The sequence below is a fragment of the Amphiprion ocellaris genome, chromosome 13, assembly GCF_022539595.1.
Source record: "Amphiprion ocellaris isolate individual 3 ecotype Okinawa chromosome 13, ASM2253959v1, whole genome shotgun sequence".
Classification (NCBI taxonomy): Eukaryota; Metazoa; Chordata; class Actinopteri; family Pomacentridae; genus Amphiprion; species Amphiprion ocellaris.
This window is the reverse complement of record NC_072778.1, coordinates 33,691,493-33,715,347: the sequence shown is the minus strand read 5'-3', so window position 1 is coordinate 33,715,347 and position 23,855 is coordinate 33,691,493. Positions and strand designations below refer to the sequence as shown.

The window sequence follows — 23,855 nt, the reverse complement described above, 5'->3', positions numbered from 1 at the left end:
TGTACATTGAATTAGTAAATTTCCCCTGATGTCAGTTTCATTTTCTCTCCCTCCTTTCTGCTCCTTGCCTCCCTCTTTTCCCTCTCAGATTGGGAGTGGCATCGGGAGGATGATCCTAAAGGAGGAGATGAAAGCCAGATCTGGTTCCTATGACAACGACCCCTGGGGCAGTGCGAGGAATTCTCGAAGTGGGAGCAAGGAAACACTGAACACTACGGGCTACGGCACCACAGCGTACAACAACACCATCAACGGCTGTAAGGATCCACCTTGCCCCCCTCTGCGCATCACCCTCGTTTGTCTGTTTCTGCAAGTTCAGGGACGCCTGCACCTCCGACTGTATCCCTCAGTGTGATCATATATGTTGCCACAAGGGCTTTTATTTATTTATTCATTTATGTTTTACGTGCCTCAGTATCTGCTGTCATTGGGGTTTGAGGCGAGGACAGTGAGGCTGTGGATGCAGGTCACAGAGGGTCACGGCTGCTGCAGGCTGCTGGGGGGTTTATTGAGATGGAAAGATGATGAGTGAGTTGAACAGCTGCTGCTGAACCTGCGGTGGGCCAGATGTGGCCTGTCATTGCTGTGAGGATGTCCGATCGCACCGATTCTGAACATTTCAAGCTACTGAAAAAAACGCAGCGTTCAACCAAGCGTGCAGCAAATGCCAGATGTGATGAAGTCAGACCTGAAGCTACCAGAGTTGTTGCTGTTTGTAATCGTCAAGCTTCACTGCTCATGCACTGGGGCTATTATTTTAGCCTCTGATATCCAGACACCAGCCTGTCTTCATCCTTTCATCACTTTCTTTTCTAGCTCTCTGTAAAATCTCCCTCCTCACCTTGCATCCTTATCACAGCTTTTTTTCCCCCTCGCTCTTCTGAAATCGCTCTCTGTATGCTACTCTGCTAAATCTCCGTCCATCCGTCTATCTGTGTATCTATCTCACTCTCTGGCTCTCACAGCTGGTGTCCCATATCCTGTTTTATTTATGAGCTGTAAGATCTCTCATTAAAGCTGTTTCTCAAATGGGAGGAAGCACAACTGAACGGGACTCGGCTGGCTGTGGTTGAGAGGCAACAACGGCTTGTAACCATACAAGCTGTGTGTTGTGTGATTAGATGGTGAAGCACGCCGTGTGGTTTTGTGCTGGTGTGCATGTTTTTAGATTTTTTTTCTCCTTTTCTTCACTGAGTCTTTGCCTGGCCTCTTTCTGCCTTATTGCCCCTTTGATGTTCTGTGTTCCTCCCAGGGCTTGATGAGTGCTCAACTTGCTCCTTTTTAGTTTCTTTGTTTGGCCTCTAACTAGACAGATGGCTGTCAAATGAGTGCAGAAATTCCTTTGAATATTGAGGAATTGAATCAAAATTTAGAGCAGGCTAAAATGCAGCAATAATTGTAGTTTTTGTAGAGTGTAAGATGTCATGTAATTGTATGATCTGTTTATTTCCCAGCTCCTCGATCACAGTACAGCACTGATAGTGGTAAGTTTGTCCTTATTTTGTAAAACTGCAATGATTAATCTAAAATGGTTTAACATGCATGTATTTCAGTTTGTGGTTCTGGTGTATTTAAACAGTAGCTGTTTTTAAGTTTAAATTTCCAGTGAAAGTTGGTTCATTCATGATGTGTTCAATGACGCTACATCAAGCAAGACCCAGAGTCGTGCACACATCTGGAACTTTAGGAATCTTCTTAGTTAGTCTTTACCGCCATCTTCTGGAAGTAACCAGGGACTGAACCCCAAGTAGTTTTTTTGCTGGCGTCACTGTGGTCTTATTTTTCACTCCAATGTAAAGTCCTGCACCTCTGTGGAAACACCACCACCATGACTAGAAGTAGACAGAACTCACAAATGTCTCCTGTGCAGTAAGACGCAGTCATAAATCGCAAAAAATAAAGAAAGTTGTATTTCTTTGATTATATATTTTACAAAAATAAACTATAATAAAGTATGTCATTAACACATACAACATTTTTCCAACTGCCCATACTGGAAAAAAAAAACTGTGACTCTACATGCTATAAATTGCATTTTACTATTTACATTTTTACACTACTCTGCACATCACTTCTACGAAGGTACAACTTGCTGACAGCTTGCTTCAGAGTTTACTGTCTTCAACCACACATGCTAAGGAACACAGAATTTTATTTATTTATTTGAACCAAGAGCTCTTTTTTTATGTGAATTTTTCAATGAGACATGTAGAACATATTGGTTGTTGATGAAAGATGTTAATTTTAAGCTAAGATTTGGTTACTTTTCGTGACAGAAATAGACTTTTTCCACTTTCTGGCTCTGACAGACAGTGTGATTTTGGCAAAAGTTATCGCACTTTTCAAATCCACTGGCAAGATTTGAGGTTTTTAATATGACAGATTACATAAAATATATTGAAAATGTAAGCAGATGTAGGTAATATTTGAATGCTGTTCTTCTGTATTTTAGATTTTGGTTGTAAGTCAGCTTCACTGCCAGGATATCGACGCAACGGCCTGCAGCGGGTGAGACCACAGTGAACATCACATGAATCTCAGGACATGATGACCTGCTTCTTTATCATATTTCATATCATGCATCCAAATATTATACAGCTCTTTTCTGACTTCCGCTTTCTCACCTTTCGCTTCTTCCATTAGGCTGTTTTATTAGGAAATTCCCACCACACTTGTTAATCTCATTGTCCTTGTCTGCCCCTGCAGCCTCAGAGTGCAGATTGCTACCAGTACCAGTACGACAGTGGCAGCCAGGTCAACTGGGGCAGCAGAGGTAATTCAATATGAATTTAAAACACCTCACCCATGTTAGATTGAAGCAATTAAATCAGTGCTTTTTCTTCTGTTGTACTGACTTGATTTTCTTTGTTTCTTCTCCCAGCAGAGTACAAGGTAAGATTTTACATGTATCTCCTCCTTTTTTGAAATAATTCCCTTCATGTCAAGAAGTCTATATGTTGAAAAGTCCCAGCGATTCTGTAACTGCGCAAGTGTTTGAAATGTTCTAAAATGTGGTTGCCTCTCCTTCCCTGTAGATTTACCCTTATGAATCGCTAATTGTCACCACCAGAGGGCGGAACAGGCTGCCTAAAGATGTAGACAGAGCCAGACTGGAAGTAAGTTATGAATGGGACAGTAGGTTAAACAGAGCTGGGAGGAAATGTTACTAGTCCAGTTAAAAACATGAACAGAACCACATTTTCCTATTCAAGTTCTGCCAAATTTCCTACCACAGTTTGTAAATATTAAAAAGAATATTCAATTAACTGTTCTGTTTTCTTTCAGTTTTATTTCCTCACATTATGCATTTTTTTGCTACATAGAGGAAGAAAGTGTCTACAGACATGAAGATGTGCAGTATAGACATGTTGTTGCATTAGCCATCTGGAAAAGAGGATGAAAATCCGACAATGTAGCTGAAAAAAGGCGACTGCATAAATGATACGTATACCTATGTATTCAAAAGTAAATGTCAATAAAAAAGTCAATAATTTTGTGAAAGTGTCATAGTTCAAATTTTGGCCATAGCACCAGCACCAAAAATGATGTCATTTGTTTTTCAAGTGGTTGGAAATGACAACAACATGCACAGATTACTTTTTACTGTACCTGGACCAGTCAAACTTGCTGTTTGTATGTAGTCATTCCCTAAAGGCCCATTCTGAGCCAAGAAACCCCCTGATTACTTTCTGATGCCGGGAAAAGCTCAGCATGTGTGGAATCACTGAATGAACACTCATCTTTTTGATGTATAAATCCCCCAAAATTTCCCAAAACATTGCGAAGGACGAGACCTTCTGGAAATGATAGTGTAGTAAAAGAATGTGAAACTCACTTGGGTTCTATTGACAACTGTGTGTCTCCGTGTCCCTGTGTTTTCAGCGTCACCTGTCCCCAGAGGAGTTTGTGCAAGTGTTCGGTATGACCATGGAAGATTTCGACCGGCTGGCTCTGTGGAAGAGAAATGAGCTAAAGAAACAGGCCCGACTGTTTTAATCCCACACGGACGTCTGTTGAATACTGCCATAAGTAGAGCCAGACTGCAGGAGGGAACAGGAAGAATCTTCTGCTCAGTTACACTGCCATGCCTGAGATCCTGTTCTAGATCTCCTCACACGACAAACCAAATTCTGGTCACACCAGAGTGGACTTCTAGGACACCGAGGGAAGGCCACATGGACATTATGCACAGATGGACTGATAAACTGTTAGACGGTTGCCGATGCAGCTGCAGCTGTGTGCAGGAGTGGAGTGTAAGCAATAGAGACTGTTGTACGGTGATGTTGTGCTTTTCTAAGCCTGAAGGATGGAGTGGAGGATGCCCCTATAAGGCCACGTGAGAGTGTCTGTGACCAGAGCTGCAGGACGAAAACATAATGAGGAGAATTTTGGCTTTGCCTTATTTGTTATGCTCTCTTAGTTATGACTGTGCAGCACCAGCAATCTGAATGAGTAGAATGTAGATACAGTATATCATTTATGACACTTTATCGGCGTGAATGATTAGGATGAGTGGGAGCCTGCAGCATCACTTTGCTTTGGTTTATGGATGCATTTTGTTTACTTGGTCCCTTGTTTTTTTGTTTATGTTTTGATTTTTTTGCTCTTTAACATGAAATAGTGTCCCCTCTAGTTTACACTAATTGATATGGAAAGAAACAAACAATCTGAGGTGGACAAAACGTTTTCAATTGTATGCGAGACCTGCATTGATTTGTGTGAAAATGAAAACCAAAGTGAGAATGCAAATACACAGTTTAGCAGATCACTTCCATGTCAGCTAAAAGGTCATCAATAGGTACAGTTCACCGTGCAGCTGTACGGTAAACCGAAAAGAATGTGCAATCCAGTAGATTTACTAGAGAAAAAAAATGCAGTTACGTCCTCCTGTTCCACGTTTTCTACTCATTGCAATAGAAAGATGACTAAATGTTTTAGGCTGAGGGCTGTAGTCATCCATACATTCACTATTATTTATGTTCTTTTAGAATGATAATCCAATAATTTTGTAGCTACAGAGATTATATTCACTCACAAAGAAACGCTCTGCAAGGAATTTAACACACCAACAAAGATCCAGGGTTGTTGAAGACTTTACTTCCTTTGAATACTGTTATTTTTGATTTTGTCACTAAAATTAAACTTCAAATCAACATCTGTCTGCTCAGTTTATTGGTTCTACTTGTCATATTGTGTTTTATTAAGAAACTGTTTTGCTTATTCACTTCACAGTTTAATGTGAAGATAGGCTACCATGTTATACATGTAGGTGGAGGCTGCAGTCGTTAGTTTAGCTTAGCACAAAGACCAGAAACAAGGGTGAATACAGCCGACACTAGTATTTTAGTTTCTTAAATAAGACTTGTTTTTGGGCCCAAAATACTTAAATAATCCAATTACAAACATTGCAAAAAACTGAATGAGCACACACAGGTACACTCAATCGAAATGGACAATTGAATTAAAAAACATATTTCTTTTATTTAAACACAATGCATTATACAAATTTGGTAAATCAAGATAAGATGCCCCCCTTAAAAACAATACTGATTATCTTTTAAAGTATATATACTTTGAATGTCAATATAATACACATACAGGAAGAATACTTAAGTAAATACATTTACAGGGTAATTAAATCAGATGCTGCCCCTACTGGGGAAAGAGAAGTCTTACCCCGGTTTGTTGAGAAACAGTTGCAAACTTTTCAAAATAATATATAATACAGTCAGCCTATGTAAGCTATGAAAGCAACAAACCTGCACCTAACAAGGTCTATAAGTTGAGCCGTCATGTGGATGGTCCTGATGGGTGGAGGTTATTCCAAAATCCATCCATGGATAGATGGATGGATTTTGGAATAACCTCCACCCATCATCTATACACTGTTTAATCCTTGTTAGGGTCGCAGCGGGCTGGAGTCTATCCCAGCTGACTCGGGGTGAAGGTAGGGCTTACCCTGGACAGGTCACCAGTCTATCACAGGGCTACTTATAGAGACAAACAAGCACACTCACGTTCACACCTACAGACAATTTAGAATAATCAATTCTCATGTTTTCAGCATGTTTTTGGACTGTGGGAGGAAGCTGAAGTACTCATGCTGCACAGGGACAACATGCAAACTCCACATAGAAAGTTTCCCGGTCCAGACCAGACCTGAACCAGGGATCTGCTAGCTGTGAGGCAAAAGTGCTGACCACCAACCCACTGTGCAGCCCTTCCTCAAAAATATTTCATTAAATGTCATAAAGACAGAAAGACGAAAGAAAGGAGAAAAAACAATGAAAGCAAACCTTGATCATATTGAATCCTTGGAGTTGTATTATTTCTGATGGATAGGTTCCGATAAGTCTGTTAAAATGGATTTGTAGTAGGATCCCAATCAATTGTCAGTGTTCACTTGTCATAGTTACAGTGACGCCATGCCGCTATCTTACAATAATGCAGAAATCTTTAGCAAATATGTGGATCCAGACTATAAGCTGCATCACTGCCAAAATCTAATGAGGTGATCCTTGTGGCATTTCTGAACTTCCCTGAAAATTTCATCCAAATCTGTTATTCCGTTTTTGAGTAATGTTGCACACAGACAAACAGACGGACAAACGTACACCAATCATCGCATAACTCCACCGTGTTCCTTGGTGGAGTAATAATAATAATAAATGTGAATAAAGACTAACACCAATGAACTCCTGGAAAGTTTAAATGTTGTTACAAAAAGTTAGAAATTAGAAATTTTGACATTATTCCACAATAAAATTCATCGAAAACACAATCACACAACTTCTGTAACTTTCAGACTTAAAATTTTGTCCAAGTTAAACAAATGGTACAAAGCATGTTAATTTAGTACCTGTATTGTGTAGATTTAGTTGGGACGGGAAGGACGCAAAATTCCCTGCGATGGACTGGTGACCTGATCAGGGTGTCGCCTGCCTTTGCCCCAAGTCAGCTGGGATAAACTCATGCAATGGTGCAGACTTTAGGACCCAGCAGAGCAGCAGCCTGCAGCTCTCGACCTGTGGATCTGTGTTGTATCGCCTCTATGTGTCAGCAGCAGTAGCTCTCACACGCCTTCACACGCTCAGTCATTCATGGCCCTGCAGTAAATCTCAGCACATGGACAGCATCAGCAGCAGCACGATGGACTCAAAAGGCACCAAATGTAAGTTCAGACAACATGTTGTCACCCTGAAACCCTGCTGCAAAACATCAGATTTGGATTTGCATGTTTATTTTATGTGTGAAGTTAATTTCTTGTGGCTGTCAAAACGCTGGTGCCCTCTGCAAACACACACACACACACCCACTGTGCATGTTTTTCCTTCCTCTCACACTTCTAGCTGCAGGACCCTCATTGGTTTTACTCAACTTTACTACAGTAGGAAATTACAGCTGTATATATGCAGATTCTCTGCTAGTTTTGCACTATATCCATATCTGTTTAGAATCAGTTGGACATACCCACCTTTAACCTGTAATTTGCTCTGAAGTTGTACATCTAAGACACTCAATCATAGTGCAGCTTAAACATATAAATAATGCTTCTTTGGTTTCCCCCCTCAGCTGCTTGGACAGCCAGGAAACCAAATCCTGATCCTCAGTTTGATTGTTTTTCTAGGAAGTGAATCTCACTCATCCTGAGTCAAGTTAAATATCTGGATGAGGGGATGCGATGTTTACAGTTTGGGCGGTCCTGCTAGTAATTGTTTGATATCGGACACCACCAGCAGTGAGTTCTTCATAAGGATCCCTGGAGATACACCGTGCGTTTGTGTTGAAATAGCTGCAAATACAATGAGTTGCCGCCACCATGTGTTTTCTCTGGGAGGAGTACAGTTGCCCCCCTGCATAGTCACATTTTTCCACATTGCAATGAAAAAATAAATACGTTTACAGTCTTTCCTGGGTTTCAGCAGAAGCTTTAATTAGGCAAGGTATGACCAATGCATTAGATGTATGATTTCATCGTGTTTTTGCACTGTGTGCTTTACAGAGCTGTAGTCTTGAGTGTTATTTGTTGCCAGCTGCCAGGCAGGTAAACATGTGATAGTGATTATAAAGTCCAACTTAATAGACTTTTTTCTTCTTTTTTTTCCTTAGCTGACTAGAGCTGTAAGAAAACGGGACAAACTGCACATGTGCTGCTTTATCTTGTTTCCAGCACTTTATAACAGCCCCATTTTTTGTCACATTTGCTACTTCTGCTTTTGCCTGGCTCAGTTTACCTCTTTCCCATCCTTCCTCACCTTGTCAGTGCATGAGGATTATGTGGATGTTACTAAATGTGTTTGGTGTGTATACAAAGTGTCGGCAAGCAAGTCTTCAGGTTTTGCCTTGGTTGGAGGGGAAATCCTCATCTGTCACTCACATCTCTCTCAACACACACACACAAACACACAAGAATGTCGCCTGATCGAGTGAGATTTGTGTTGAGGTAAACACAGCGAGGGTAAACACACTGTGATGCATGGAGATCCCTGAGGATCACCCAACTGTTTATATGCTCTTTAAGTCCGCTGATTAGCTGCTGCTAAGTGGCTTTTGCTTGATCTGATGTTTACTTTAAATATCTGTTGCTCAATTTTACAGTTATCTAGTTCATAACGTGTCAGAATATGAAGCAAAACGATACCTATTTTAGACTCACACAGGTGTGACTGGTGTTTCAAGTTGCTTGTTTTGTTTGTGGTTAGAAAATAGAAGGTAGTTCAGGTTGTAATGATCAGTGGGAGAGAAAAGTTGCAACTCCTGTCCTTGTAGAATCAGGATTTGAGAATTATTTGATGGTTTTATTTGAGAAATTATTTTAAGAAAATGTATTAAAACTTTAACAACGTTGAACATCATCTGATGAAGGTTTAGATGTTTTTTAATTGCATCAAGAACTCAACTCCAATTGAATTTTTATTGGAGTTGTGTTTTTGTCCATATGGGGCATAGCAGGATATGACATTAGAGAGGTAATTTCTGGTTTATCTCTGGGTTTCCAGGGCTACAGCAGTAGTTGACTTCTTGCTAAAGTACATGGTAACGTATGCTGCAAACCTAACCTGCACCAGAGCAGGTTATGTTCGAGGTAACAAGTCAACGCATATAAACACACCTACTGCTGTCTGGTCAATACTCTTGGAAAATGGCATCACCAATACTAAAAGATCCTGCAGAGCTAGGTGCATGGATTGTGGGAGAGGCTCTGGATGGGCATGACGTTTTAGAGACTGTTTACATCCTTTTCTTTCCTTGACAAGCAGAGATATCTAGATTCACAGTAGAATGAACCCCAGTTTTCCTCTGTTGTTTTTCCCCTTGTTTCCTGCAAGGAAATTTAAAGGTAACCTTTTATTTCTACAGGCCTTTGTATAGCTCTATAATCCTTAAACAGAGACTGCTTAAAGCACTAAAGCCTACTGACCAGTTTGAATTACGTTTTTATGTGTGTTCTTGTACTTGCCCCCAGGGCTGTATAACACCTGCAGGGATTGCACCTGAAAGAATTCCACCTATGGGCTAACCTTGTCCCACGTGCAAGGAGGACACATCCAGGGAACACATAAATCTATTGGATGACTGATTTAAGGCTGAACTGCTCGTGGGGCAGTAAAATTGATAAGCCTATTAACTTATGCATTCACACAGTCAGCATTTGCCAGCTTTACCTCCTGACTTTAGCTTGCAGCAGCAGTTTAGCCTGCAGTATATTTACATATCCTTACACTAGTTCAGGACTGCAGTTTGTGACAACTGTGTGACTTATTAGTGTCAAGGCAGTTGTTTCATGTAGCCAGAAAACTAAAACACATACTGATGATGCTGAACTTGCTTTGTAGGGTAAACCTCTGATGAGTTTACTCCCCTTTAAGCTCCGTTTTGGTCTCCATGCACCGGCCTTTGTCTGACTCTTTAGCTGCTAAATTCCGCACTAGGCTCAGCAGCTAGACACTAACTTTTTTGTGTTGTTTGATGCTGGGCAGGAAGTATACACTGGCTTTATCAGAGCTGTTTTTTGTTGCTGGAAGCAGCTGCCTGCAGATGAGAGCAGTGAGCCAAAACAGTAAAACTGTGGGCTGTAAAACACAAAACAGTGGGTTGAAGGATGCTAAAAGACTTCATAGAACTGAGCCAACCTGCAGAGTGGGGCGGTAATTGTCTGTGGGGTTTTTCCTAGCAGAGACACGGTTTGCAAATTTAAATAAAAACATAATAATTGACACAGTTAAGTGTTGTTGATTCTTTTGTGGATGGACTTCATCAAAAGTCTGATTTAGTGCTTATCTACAGGGTTACTTTCATTTGTGTTTTAACCTTCGCAGGTTGCTATGAGGAGTTTCATGAGTTCAGATCAAGTTTGATAAGTTTGACAAGAGGCAGGTAGGAGCTTGAATAGTTGGAGCCTTTTAATATGCACTATCCAAGCCAGCTGGAGCAGCAGTGTCATAAGTTTCCACAGTCACCTCGGTGTACGCTGCGAGAAGCAGAGCAACAGGTGGGTGTGAGATGGGAGAGGCTGTCCCAGCAGAGATGCATTACAGTACTGGGATTGACTGTGATTTAGTCCAGCAGAAAGGATGAATCGTGGCTATTGTCAAGGATTTTTGGAGCATGTGGAAGAGCTTGTGGACAAAACAATCATCTGCTAGTGATAATACATAAATGTAACATATTGCTGATGCAAGCAGGGGGTCTGCCACATGCATATAAAGTTAGAGTTGAAGTGCTTTGCATAGCCACTTTCCTCTGAGTATGTATGAAAAGAGAACCTGTGTGTTTGAGTTCTGAATTACAGTGTATTCTTTTTCCTAAAACATAGCTGAGTCTTTGGGATTATTGAGACACAACAAAGATTTGAATTGGTAGCTTTCGAGTTCAGCCATGAGTTCAGAGGGTTTAAGTTAGCAGGGCAAAAGAGCGCAATTAAAATGCAGCCTGCTGTCGTCATCTGGCTTTGGTCAGTGACGCCACTGTGTGTGCATTTATGCCTTATTTCTCATGATCTATTCAGTGATCTGCATTTTCACAAAACAAAAGCAGTGCCTAAAGAAGCAACTTTACTCCAATTTTATTTCTTCCTCAAAAGTATTTTACAAACTGTGTCTTGCTGTCAGTTTTAAATATGACAAATATGAAGCCCATAGTTCACTTTCCAAAAGAGCCTTCACAACAATAAAAGCCCATTCTCTGGTTCAGTTGGATGTCAAATTCTCATTCAGTTTGACCTCTCTGTTTCACACCCTGCTATAAACTGTGCCGACAAGTAGCTCGACATAACAAAGACCGTTTTTAATGAATTCTGTAGCCAATAAAAAGAAAGGCTCACCTTCTTTTACAGATCAAATAATTACTTTTCTGACTGTGATCAGACTCTAAAAAAGTTGCGTGTTCTCTACCGTAAAGCTGTTTCCAGCTGAGCTCCTGCATTTCATTATCTCCATGATGATGCAATGCACACAGTGTTATTTTAACCAAGTCAAACACCAGCTGCAATAATTACCGTAGACTCAGGATGCAAAGAGAGGGAATCTGCCTTCCTTAGAATTTTATTTATGCACTTAAGGTTCCTTGTTTTGGTTGCTCTATCAGATTCTATCTAAAATTTCAGACATAAAAATGCTTTGCAGGCATTCTCACTAGCACACATAGAACATATAATAACACATTAGGTATGATATATATATATGTGCGTCCCATCGTGTATAAGCTGTAAATTAGGAATGATTATAGACCAGCCCTATAAGAAGTGGAATTCCCCTCTTGAACCCTAGTGAGAAGAGAAGATCACTATGATTCATAAGGCTAAGAAGTGTGCAGGATACATGTGTGTACATTCACATTGTGGGTGTGCAAATGTGCGTTGTGTATAGGCAATGGTCATTCTCTGCACAGCTGTTTATGTAGGGTTTCCATGGAGATGTGCTGCACAACACTGCAGCAGTGGACTATGGAGCGTATATGACACTCAGAAATGTGGTGCATTTTCCTGCTGCCAAGGCAGAAAAGTGGCTGTGCCTGGAGTGTTCGTGCACACAGGTACAAGCAATACTCAAAGGCAGAATTCAGATTTATTAGAAAGACTTGGAAGAATAAAACTTGCCCAGCCTGTTGTCAGTTAGGTTGTTCTATATATTACTTGAGAACAGCCATAATTTAGCATGATTCATGTGGATATACAGTTAGAGAAATGGAAATTTTTTGGCCTAAGGGGTAAACTGAAGTTAGCAATTAAAACTGTACATTTTTCAGACCATACTGACAACATGTGGTTCTGCTTTGAACCCACAAAAGATTAAACTGAGCTTCTGGAGAACTACATATTTTAGCCCCAAGGAACATCAGTATCTGTATGTGTTTAAAAATGAATTATTTTAAAAGAAGTTTGATTATTTAGGTGGAAAACAAGCATATTTCATACTTAAAATTTTCAAGAAAAGCATGTGATATATGTTTATAGCTTATGACATGAAGTATAGGTCCATCTTTTATTTTTTTGTTTTACTTCTACTTTTGCAAAAGGTAGTGCATGTAATGTCATATGGGAGTGTCCTTTAGCATGAAAAGTGGTTGACATTGCCATCTATCTAGGTATGTTTCTACGTTTTTTTTGTTGGTAATACATTGATGTGACTGGGGAGATTCATAGAAGGCGTTTGAGGCAATCCTGGTTTCATTTGTTTAGCAAGCATATGAACATCTGTGAATTAGTGCATATGATTGGAAAATGGTGAAATTTCCTCATTCTTTATTTGACAAGCATGACTCAACATAACAACTCTACTCATGTGTACCGTTACAGGTCTGCCTCCAGGTTTAACAGCTGGTAGCAGATGCTGTTAAATAGATTTTGGCTGTTATCTCAACATAACGAAGAGTAAGAAGTGAGAGAGCGCTCATTAAACAAAATACATTTTCTGTTATCGATTCGCCCAGGGCTAGCATCAATAATGCATACATTGGAAACTGTTGACTAAATTCTTTTTGGATCTCTTGACACAGAAAGCTTTTCTATTTTATTTCATGATATTTTAAGATTTTCACTCATCAAATTGATCAATCATTACTTAAGGCTTCTTTTCCTGTTTTCCCTACTGGTCTCAAGCTGCATTGCAAACTGACAACATATAACAAGAAAAGCACTCAGAGGGGGCAGTACTCCGCCAAGGCTGCTCGGTCGTTGTATGATCTCCGATGGATAAATCCCAATAAGTCTGCAGTGGTCGATTTGTAGTAGGATCGCAATTATGTGATCGTCAGCAGGCTGCTGATGTAGTGTTCACTTGTTGTTATAGTTACAGTGATGCCGTGCTGCTATCTGGCAATGATACAGAAATCTTTAACAAACTGTGGATCTAGGCTATAAGCTGCATCACTGCCAAAATATAATCACTTAATCAACTGGCCAATCCGTTATTCCATTTCTGAGAAATTTACAGACAAACAGACAGACGGATGCTGATCATCACACTCACTCATTACTCCGTTGCATTCCTTGGCGGAGTAATGAGTAATATAGTGAAAATGAATCACTTGACTTTGCTCTTCAGACGTTGTTCATTTACTAAGCTTTTCCTCATTATGTATTTAAAAGCTCTTGAACTACACAATATAATCCTCAAGGACTACTCATGCCGAACATGATGTTTAGTCTCAGGCAACAGAAAGAAGCCCAGAGTGTGTCTCAGTGTTCTGGTGAAGAACTAAAGACAGTACTTCGGTCGAAATCTTATTGACCCATGAAATCCCACTTGGAGACAAAGCAGCCTCTTTTCTCCTGCTGTGCATGTATAAGACTGTGACAGTACGTGTGTGTGTGTGTGTGTGTGTGTGTGTGTGTGTGTGTGTGTGTGTGTGTGTGTGTGTGTGTGTGTGTGTGTGTGTGTGTGTGTGTGTGTGTGTGTGTGTGTGTGTGTGTGTGTGTGTGTGTGTGTGTGTGTGTGTGTGTGTGTGTGTGTGTGTGTGTGTGTGTGTGTGTGTGTGTGTGTTTGCAGGCGTGTCTGTTCTGTGTATATTGCCCTTGTCTGTGCAGCATCAGTAAAGCAGCGCTTCCACTTGCAAAATAGCATCTTTCTCAGTATGTGAATACTTTTCTGTGAGGGAGACATAGCATTGTGGTGATCTCATAGGACTCTGGGCAGATATGGGATCTGAATAATACTGACTGCACTGTAGGGCCTTTGTCTGGCACCAGGCTGAGTCAAGCCCTCTTTGCCATCCCGGACCTGAATAAATCAGAGCAAAGGATGAAAAATGAGCGAGAGGATAAGGAGTTTTAGTGGATATGTATCCCTACAACTTGGTCAATTCTGTGACCTTTGACCTTACGCTACACTGGGAAATACCCTGATGCCACCTGGTCAGTCCCACTTTTCCATGATCTACCCATCTCTCCAGTTATTCTGCTACCACAGAAACACTGGCAAGAATGACCTATTAGACAATACTTTGGGGGAAAGGCAGGGAAATTCCCAAGCCAGTCTGTTGCAATGGTAACAAACACACACACACACACACACACACACACACACACACACACACACACACACACTTGATCATCAGCTGTTGATTTGTGCATTCATCACACACACAATAAATTTGACACGGCAGGATTACGGGAGGCATGAATCTAAAGATTTTTGGGAGGAAGAGAGAACATTGTCAAGCCAGAACAAAACAATGGCATCAGAGTATTGTGCAATATGAACGATCCCTTTATTGCCTGTAGTCTTCCATGTTATGCTATGCACACTGAAATCATTTCATTGGTGTACATCTTCTGTTTATGGTGTCCGTCAGGTCTACCTATTTTTACGAGCTGATAACATGCAATTCAATCCCAGGTTTAAGCCAACTACAACAATGGAAAAGCGATTGAACAAACATGGCAGACGTCAAGCAGGAAAATGACCCACAGTGCTTTTCTAACCTGACCTGTAACTGAGGCCCTTAAGTCTTCGAGATAACAACTCTGGCTATCACTGCTGCTTCCCAGGTTACTCAGCTACTTTGAAGCCATGCCATGGTGTGTGTGCGTGCGTGCGTGCGTGCGTGCGTGCGTGCGTGCGTGCGTGCGTGCGTGCGTGCGTGTGTATGTTCCCTGTTGCTAGGCAACGCCAAAGGCAAATGATGTGTGGTGACACTGGTCAATTATGACATCACTGATGTCACAGCCCTTTGCCTATAAATCTAGGACAGGTCAGAACCTTTCTTCAGCGCGCCGGATTTTCTTCCAACGATTGGACGACAAACTGCGAACTTCTTTATTGTGGAGTACATTCTGGACTTTATTTGCATTACCATGGCACAGAGCATTCAAGCAAAACGCAAAGTTAGATTCACCATCACCCCTGAACAGGCTGCTTCCAAAGCCAGTAAGCGGCCTGGATTTCACAAGAAGTTTTCTACTTCGGTAGAAAACGAACATCTCAAGGAGCGAGTTAATAACATGGACCGCCGCCTTCAACAGCTCCTCACTGAAAAGCAGCAGTTCTTCAAGTGGGCAGAGGTCAGCAAGATCAGAACCTGCAAACTAGAGGAGCTGCTGATGAACCAGAGCAGGCAGACAATCCAGCTGCAAGAAAAGCTGGGGCCTGAGAGCCATAAGAACACCGAGCAAGACCAGGCCTCCTCAAAAACACCTGCTCCAGCCATGACATGGGCCAACGTGGTCAAAGGTCTGGGTAAGGCCAAACAGCCGGTCATCCAGAGCGAAGACCAGGGCTCTTCAGAGACACCAGCTCCGACCATGACATCGGCCAATGTCGTTAAGGCTGAGGAAGAGGTGAAACAGCCGGTCATCCTGAGTGAAGACCAGGCCTCTTCCCAGACCGAGACTACAACCATGAACTGGGGCGATGTCATGGAAGCTGAAGATGAGGTCAGGGAGCAGCTTAGGCTCAGAGAAGCTGAGGTTTCACAACTGAAGCTGGAGAACGAGGGTCTCTTAGCAATGCTGCAGGAAGCTAAAAACCTCCAAAGAGAACCAGATCACAAAGAAAATGAGGACCTGAAATTGCAAGTCAAATTCTTGGTGGACAGCAATAAAAGTCTGAAGGAAGAAAACAACAAACTGCAGAAGGACAAACAAGCAGCGGTAGAAAAGACTGAAAAACTGGAGGGTAAGGTCCAGCTGATGGAGCGCAACAACATCCCTCACATAGAGCTCAACAACCAGATGAAGAAGTATATTAAAACGCTCCAGAAGGAAAAGATGGACCTTGAAGGTGAGTATAACCGGAAATTCCTTCAGATGAAGAATCTGGAGAAACTGCTTTTCCAAGAATCTCACAAAAATCAAGAGATTCTGAAGAGCCTTGAGTCTGCACATGAGCTGATCGCCATCAGAGAGCAGGAACTCGATCGAATCACCGGCATCAATGAAAACCTCTCAGCGACGCTCTTCAAGACTGAGGAGCTGCTGCTGGAAGCCGGCAATGAAGTCGAGGAGAAAGAAAAAGAAAATCAAGAGATTGTGAAGAGCCTTAAGTCTGCACAAGAGGTGATCACCATCAGAGACCAGGAACTCCAACGAATCACCGGCATCAATGAAAACAGCTCAGAGACGCTCTTCAAGACTGAGGAGCTGCTGGTGGAAGCCGGCAATGAAGTCGAGGAGAAAGAAAACGAAAATCAAGAACTGCTCAAGAAACAAAAAGAGACAGAGCATTGGATCCAAAAGAAAAACAAAAAGACATTCTGTAAGTTTTTCAGGAGGACCAAAGATAGACAGAGCAACCAAAAAAAGACTGAAGAGGTGATCGAGGAGAGAGAAGAACCACAGGAGCAGGAGAAGAAGGCAAAGAAGAAGAAGAAGAGCTTCTGGAGTTGGTTCAAGAGCGACAGGAAGGTGGAGGAGGCTGCTGGTAGCTCAGCTTAGCCTCCTCCTCCTCCTCCGTCTCCTCACCCCTTCTGCCTCCTTCCTCCTCACCTCTCCAACATCTCTCACCTTCATCCTCTATTCCATCTTGTCTTTTCCCCATCCCCCCTACTCCCCTACCACTACTACCTATCCACTTATTATTTCTTGATAATTGGTATTGTCTATTGGCTAATTAGTTCATAAGGCATTAACCTTAGTGGGCAAAAAAAAAAAAAAAAAGATTAAGAAAACAGAGAAGAAAGTGTCCTGTGACACTCAGACATCATATATTAGTATTATATAGTATTCAGTGAAACTAATCCTTTATTAGGAAGAGGCCTCGCTGTAAATGGCAGGTTACTGTCAGCAAATAGCTTCTCATGATGTTCGTTCAACAAATCGGTGATTGAGTTTCTCAATTAACCAAAAAAAAAACCAAAAAAACATTTGTTGTCGACATCAGCCCTAAAAAGCCCACATTGGTTAATCCCTATTTCTGTCCATCCCCACTACCCCCTATTCCTCCTTTCCTTTCATTTCATTTCCTTTCATTTCATTTCCTTTCCTGTCCTTTCCTGTCCTTTCCTTTCCTTTCCTTTCCTTTCCCCCTCTAAAAAAACCAAAAAAAAACAAAAAATTAAAAAAAAATCATATAATATTTCTGCATGTGTATCAGATCTGAAGATTTCACGTCTCATTTCAGAGTTTTCAGGTTTCTGAAGATTCTGAAAATGAACTGAATTTGATTTATTTTCAGGTGATGCTGCTTCTAAATATTCCAAGGACTATTTTCAGAGGAGACTATCTTAAATCATCAAGTTTTAAATATTTTGAAGAGGAATTTTTGAGAGTTCATTGTTTTTATGAGTCTTCACAGATAATCTGACTTTTTACTTTTCGTATTGTTGGATTTATTTTGGAGTGTTTTATGCTGTGATTAGTCCTGCTGTTTTATTCTGTACAATATGATGATTGTTCTGTACTTTTATAATATCCTGTGCAATATTATTCTGTGTACATATACTAGGAGGACATGTGCTCATCGGTATTTTTCTGTTTAAATAAAATTTGTGCAATATAGATAACAACTTGTGCAATATTAATACTTATGTCAACATTTTCATTTGTGAAAGAACCTGTGCAATACCACTGGCATGTGCAATAACATTATTCTTATAATCAGTACTTAAGTATATCTTGTATTATTTCGGTTATTTCGGTATTTTTGTACTATTTTTTCAAAATGTTTGCACTATCTTTGCTGTTGGAACAATGCAAACGTCCTCACCGCTGGATATAGAGGCTTATTTTGTCTTATCTTCTGAGACATTTATTCCAAATATTTCCACTGAATCCTGAGAGTCTGAGTGAGTCAGGAAGCATTTACAAAGATATGACCCTTCCGTGTCAAAGTGAAGACAGATTTTAACAAAATACTGTCAACAGATAAACAATATAAAAAGGTGAAATTAGTGAGTGCATCAGTATTTACCCCACTGAAACCAGGGTTCAGTCGATGCATCTTTGGCTCAATGGAAAGTTCTTTTTCTTTATATTCTTGTCAAAAAAAGAAGGAAAAGCCAAATCAAGGTGTTCCACATTAAAATAGAGAAATAAAATCAACACTGTACTTCCTCAAAGTCCCAGAGACTCACACATCCAGTTTGAAAGTAATCAGATGAACAGATAACTGAAAAACACAAGAAAGATTCTAGAACTCTGCTGTAGAACTCATCCATAATGAAAGTGTGTGTGTGTGTGTGTGTGTGTGTGTGTGTGTGTGTGTGTGTGTGTGTGTGTGTGTGTGTGTGTGTGTGTGTGTGTGTGTGTGTGTGTGTGTAGGTGTGTGTGTGTGTGTGTGTGTGTGTGTGTAGGTGTGTAGGTGTGTGTGTGCATGTTTGAACATCAAAAGTTTCCGTGCTTCACATGGCTGGCCTTCAAAAGCCAGTTAATGCTTAAGCAGGTGAGTGGGAGTGCACAAACCCATAATTTTTCCACTCCATCACCATAGAAACGCCCCAGCTGCTTAAGAGGCCTAATGACTTTGGGTAGATTTCTCTCTGTGGTACAAACTCATTATAGTGACCTACTGTAATTAGAGGGAGTGCGAATGCAGGTTCAAGCCAGAATTTGTTAGAGACAGTGACTGCAGGATAAATACACACAGCGTTTAAATGATGTATACAAATATTTGCAACTATAGGATGAATTTAAGCTAAGTATTGCTGGATGTCAGGGAGATTTAAACTGAGATTTGAGTTTGGAAACTAACTGTGTTGTGGGATGCCTGCACGATATTACAGGTTTTGCCAAATGAAAGATGGTAAAATGTAGGGGTGTAAAAGATCACAAGACTCATGGGTGATGGAGAGATGGAGCACATCCAATTAAATTTTGATGTTTGTCGGGATCATTTTCTTTATAATTGCACGATGGAGCACTGGTGGTCCTTAGCAGAGTATTGGGTTCTCCAAGTTCCCCTCATAAACACTCGACGGCAGTAAAATTGTATTTTACACTATGATAGTCAAACTTTGCCCTGTGGTGGGAGATCCAAACGGTTCATTGCACCTCTACAGTGAAATATGTTCTTTGAAATTAGCAATCAGATGAATTGCCAGTCTGTAAGTCAGTGTACCAACCTGTATGTTACTGGTAAAAATAAACATCTTCAGTAGAAAAATACCTATTGTATTCACAAAACTATGTGACACCATGTCTAGTTTATTTATAGCATTGTTTGTACACTTGTGGATGCATGGAGTGTAGGATCCTTGCTGTACTTTATGATAACCTGAAGCTTCTTCCTGAGTGCAATAAAACAGTGGGGAGAACTTATTTTTCCTCCTCTCCTCTTAATTTGTACACGTTTACAACTCCTCCAAACCAAAAAAGCTTTTCCACATGCTCTCTTCACCTGATGCCCAAATCCTGCTTTGTGGTCTGCATTTAGTATGTGTGTTGATTCTAGTATGTTGTTTAGTATGTCTGAAGTGTCCGCCCACATAATAAATGTACATGTCAAAGCCATGAGGAAGGAATTCTCGCTCTCAAGGGATCAACCTGTGGTTGCTAAATAAAGATTTGTAATAATGGTACATTCAGGAGCTCCATTATGTTGTCCTCCCTTTGAAATACAGCAACAGAAGCAGACTCATTCAACTCTATCGAGTGAATGATCTAGACAGTGCAATGAGAATGGGGTCACTAGAGACAGTACTGTAAAAGTGGGAGTGGGTCAGCTGACAGGAAGAGGAAACAGAAGGCCGGAGGTGATAGGTGATGTCGTCGGGAGAGGGAGGAAGTCCATCTCTATAGGGGGCAACCCCATACAGCCGCTCAGTGCATGAACCAATGTAAGACAGGAAAGGCATTTTGTTGGCAGCATAGAGAATAAGATTAAAATCAGTCTCTGAGGGTCTTCAGCAGTTAGCTTATCAAAACATGACCTTTGAATATCCACTGTGGTGATTTTCTGTTATATTTCTCTCTGTTTATGTGCCATTGTTTGACAAGCCCATATGCTACTATGTTTTTGTGAGTCTTCGGTTTCTACGACATTATCTGAGGGGTTTTCATTTTCTTGTCACTCAAGACATTCTATTGAAGTTATGCTAATGAACAGACAGCACTTACGGTGGTTTGCCATTTCTGTTGATGAATCTTCAAGACAAGTAGCTGTGTGTTTTCTCTTCAGGTGCTGGTTTGTTGTATTGCGCTGCTGTGGGACGTCATCTATTCTCTGCACAGTGTACCTTTTTGGTTTTTGATCATTTAAGATACTACCATACCTTTTGAAGCCGGGAATATTTCGAAACTTTCAAACTGAACCAAACTACTTGGACTTTGCTGCTGTTGCTGCCAATTTCTAAAATCATAGCCTTGAGTGCACCTTATTAAGGACTGAAGCCAAAAACGAATGATCGTCGTAACTGCTACAGTTACGACTTTTAAAAACCACCTTGATGCATTTTCTGCATCAACATTACCAACTTGGCCAACTAATTGCTGCAGGCCTACAAATAATGAGGAAAATCTATTTTACTGACTTCTCAGTGTGTTTGACAAACAGGCATGAAGCCAGTAATATTAGCAGATAGTAAGATGTAGTTAAACTTGCATTCATTATGTTCAACTTGTAGCTCAGTATTGCCATCCACCAACCCCTGAAAGAAATATTTAGCATTTAATTGCTAACCACAGTTAACCAAAATTTTACTTCACAGGCTCAAAACCAAAATAACACAATAAAAGGGGCTAAAATACTCAACAGAGTTAAAGGAAACTGCAAAGTCAGACGATAACTAAGGTGTGTGACTAAGCAACCCATTTCATATATATGCAGTCATTCAATCAGTGGCTCAATAACCTTTCATATTTGTGTTCATCCACCAGAGATCCTTTCGCAAATGGTGCAAAGCAGCAACAAGAAGACCGTTGGGTCACAGTTACAGTCATCATACTGATTTGTATCATCCTCCCAATGAACCAGTTCTGTCTCTGTTTACCTACGGTGGGCTCCGGTGATATCGGTTTGTGAATGCCCGGACTTGTTTTCTCCTGGGGTGAGGAGAGGAGAACCGTCACTCCTGGGAAATGCCTGGAATCTGAGGAGGAGAGTGGGAAGGGATTTCATCATGATAGGGCAAAGGCTGGTGAGAGAAGACATTGTTGGCACAGCTCGTAATGCAATTAAAAACCTGAAGCACATCTGGCCATCTGGTTTACCTCACCTTTGTTAGCATGTAAACCACACACACCTCAGTCATCTATATAGTGCAGAGGGTTGTAATAAAGACTGTGGTTTCTGAACACAGAGATATAATTTCCCATGTGTTTCTTAAGCCCCTTTCAGACCTGTGCTCCTTTTCATTAATCTGATGAGCTCTAAACATGTCGCCGTCATGTCTGGATGAGCATCCTGGCTTTTTTTTTTCTCTAAAAATCAAGACGGCAATCTTCTTGGGTTTGACCTAGCAAGATTTCTAGCTAACATTTACATAGCACTTTCAACATGGCACAAGCCTGACAGACATGCAGTTGCACTAACGGACAGGTTGGCAGAGTTATGGGAGCAGATTCATTCGAACAGTGAATGAGCAACTGCTGCATGTCGCCTGCTGCGACACTGTAAATCCAATATATATCTGCAGCAATAATAAAACAAATTACAATTTTCTTTTTTTTTTTTTTTTTTACTGTAGTACATGGATTAGAATTGCACTTAAAATAATATTCTGATCAAGTGGCAAACTGAGTATTCCAAAAACTGTAGTTCCTTAAATGGCCACTTGAGGCTGACTCGAAAATCGAATCAGTCCCCATAGATGCCCATGCTTAACGGCTCAACTTCACAGTGGAAATAAACATATTTACAGCCTGGTCTAAAAACAATTTTGCTTGCTGTAGCTGTTTCCCCATTCATGATAACTGTACAGGGGTTAGATTCTCACATAACTCAACCATTTTAATTGTTTTAAGTTCTTAAATTATGCATAATTTTGGGACAGATAGGGGCTGTTGTAGTAGGGACAGTCTACGGTCCAGAGATGACATGTCAGTTCCACTTGTGTGTCAACTTTTTTTGTCTTTTTAATTTGCTGTGAGTTAGGAGGAGTCAAGCACTGCCTCACATGGTCGATGTCTGGAGCAACCACACTGAGCTTCAAAGCTACTGATAATCTATGGGTGGGTTTGGCCATCTCTATATTGTGACATCTGCGATGGAAAACTAAACTGTGCCTCTGTATAAGGCAGCTCACCTGTCTGAAGTGGAAAAAAATGGGTAAAATGTCTTTTCTCATAAAATCAGGACTGTTCCTGTTCTTCATGTTGATAAGCTTGCTAATAATTTAGTCTTTTGTGCCATTAGTAGCTCAGTGAACCTTGATGTTCAGTCCAGTCATGCGTATACGGCAAATACTTGTGTGTCGTGGCTCTCTCCTTTACTGTTATGGGTATAAATGAAACTATGAGGAACATTCATGTAAAGTGACTTGTATCTGAATGACAGAATGCCGTCACTTTACCAGACTGTATCTCTTGTCTGCAAAAGGCTTTTATGTTATGACTCAGCTATTTTCTTTAAATGCCCATGTTCCAGCTTTGATGACTGAGGTGGATGGTGGTATTTACATAACCTTCACACAGCATGAAGATAATACTCAAACTTTGCTGTCTCTTCACTGCAAAACCTCTCCTCTGACTCACTTAACATGAGATAAGATTGTGCCTTTTTCACAAAAAATCTGTTTTTTTGTTTTCCTTTCAGAAGTCGCTGGGTCACATTGTTAAGCTGACAAAGAAAGATTCCCTCACTGTGTTTCTGAACACCTCAGTGACTTCAAAATGCAGTGTTCTTTCATGTCAGATCAGGTTGGGAAATGGTCGTATATCCAGCATGTCCAACGACAATAAGGAAGGAGAGACTTCCAAGAAAAATCCAGCAGTTTTCGTTAGATACTGATCTCTTGTGGAATCACAGATGGTACAGTACTTTTTCTCACAGCTACTTTGTCTGAGAGGACTTACCTCTTTATGCTTCCACCTTTTGTTCTGTTTTGCTCACTTGACCAGTGATACTCACTGTTTGCATGACTTTATTTTATCAGTTACCTTAATATTTCTATCCTGAATGCTTTAGTTTTACGAAAAGCACACGAGATCTATGCTACAAAGTTGTAATGTAAGGCAAAGTGGTGTGGAATTTACAGTGTAATGTGCATTCCCGTCCTTTCCCTGGCATCCACAGTCCTGTATGGGGTCAGAGCTTTACTGGAGAGGTCAGAGTTCACATTCAGTCACAGTGAGGAGTGGTTTCTAAGGCCTCTAAGGTATTTGTCACAGGAAGTGATGAATTTGTACAAGTTGGGAAACACTACATATGCCTCAGGGAAGGTCTGGCTTTTGTATTAAATTAGATTTTAGGAGAAGTTCCTGTCTGCATCAGTAGACCGTTGATTGTAATGAGAGCGTATATTTTTAATTCCTGTGGATGTAT

The 23,855-nt window shown here is 40.8% G+C and overlaps 2 protein-coding genes across 9 annotated transcripts in view; both read left to right on the top strand.

The window, feature by feature from the left end:
- The window catches only part of ablim3 (actin binding LIM protein family, member 3), a 49,064-nt gene extending 43,911 nt beyond the window's left edge, over positions 1–5,153 (top strand). For all 8 annotated transcript variants that reach the window (XM_035942876.2, XM_035942881.2, XM_035942877.2 and 5 more), the window contains 7 exons: positions 89–257; positions 1,455–1,484; positions 2,453–2,508; positions 2,707–2,773; positions 2,882–2,892; positions 3,036–3,116; positions 3,883–5,153. In XM_035942876.2, the coding sequence (XP_035798769.2) occupies positions 89–257; positions 1,455–1,484; positions 2,453–2,508; positions 2,707–2,773; positions 2,882–2,892; positions 3,036–3,116; positions 3,883–3,996 (528 nt within the window). In that variant the 3' untranslated portion in view covers positions 3,997–5,153. The remainder of the gene's footprint in view (positions 1–88; positions 258–1,454; positions 1,485–2,452; positions 2,509–2,706; positions 2,774–2,881; positions 2,893–3,035; positions 3,117–3,882) is intronic.
- A 1,891-nt stretch (positions 5,154–7,044) lies between these two features.
- The window catches only part of afap1l1a (actin filament associated protein 1-like 1a), a 34,549-nt gene continuing 17,738 nt past the window's right edge, over positions 7,045–23,855 (top strand). The window contains exon 1 of the mRNA XM_035942884.2: positions 7,045–7,171. Within this exon, the coding sequence (XP_035798777.2) occupies positions 7,126–7,171 (46 nt within the window). The 5' untranslated portion in view covers positions 7,045–7,125. The remainder of the gene's footprint in view (positions 7,172–23,855) is intronic.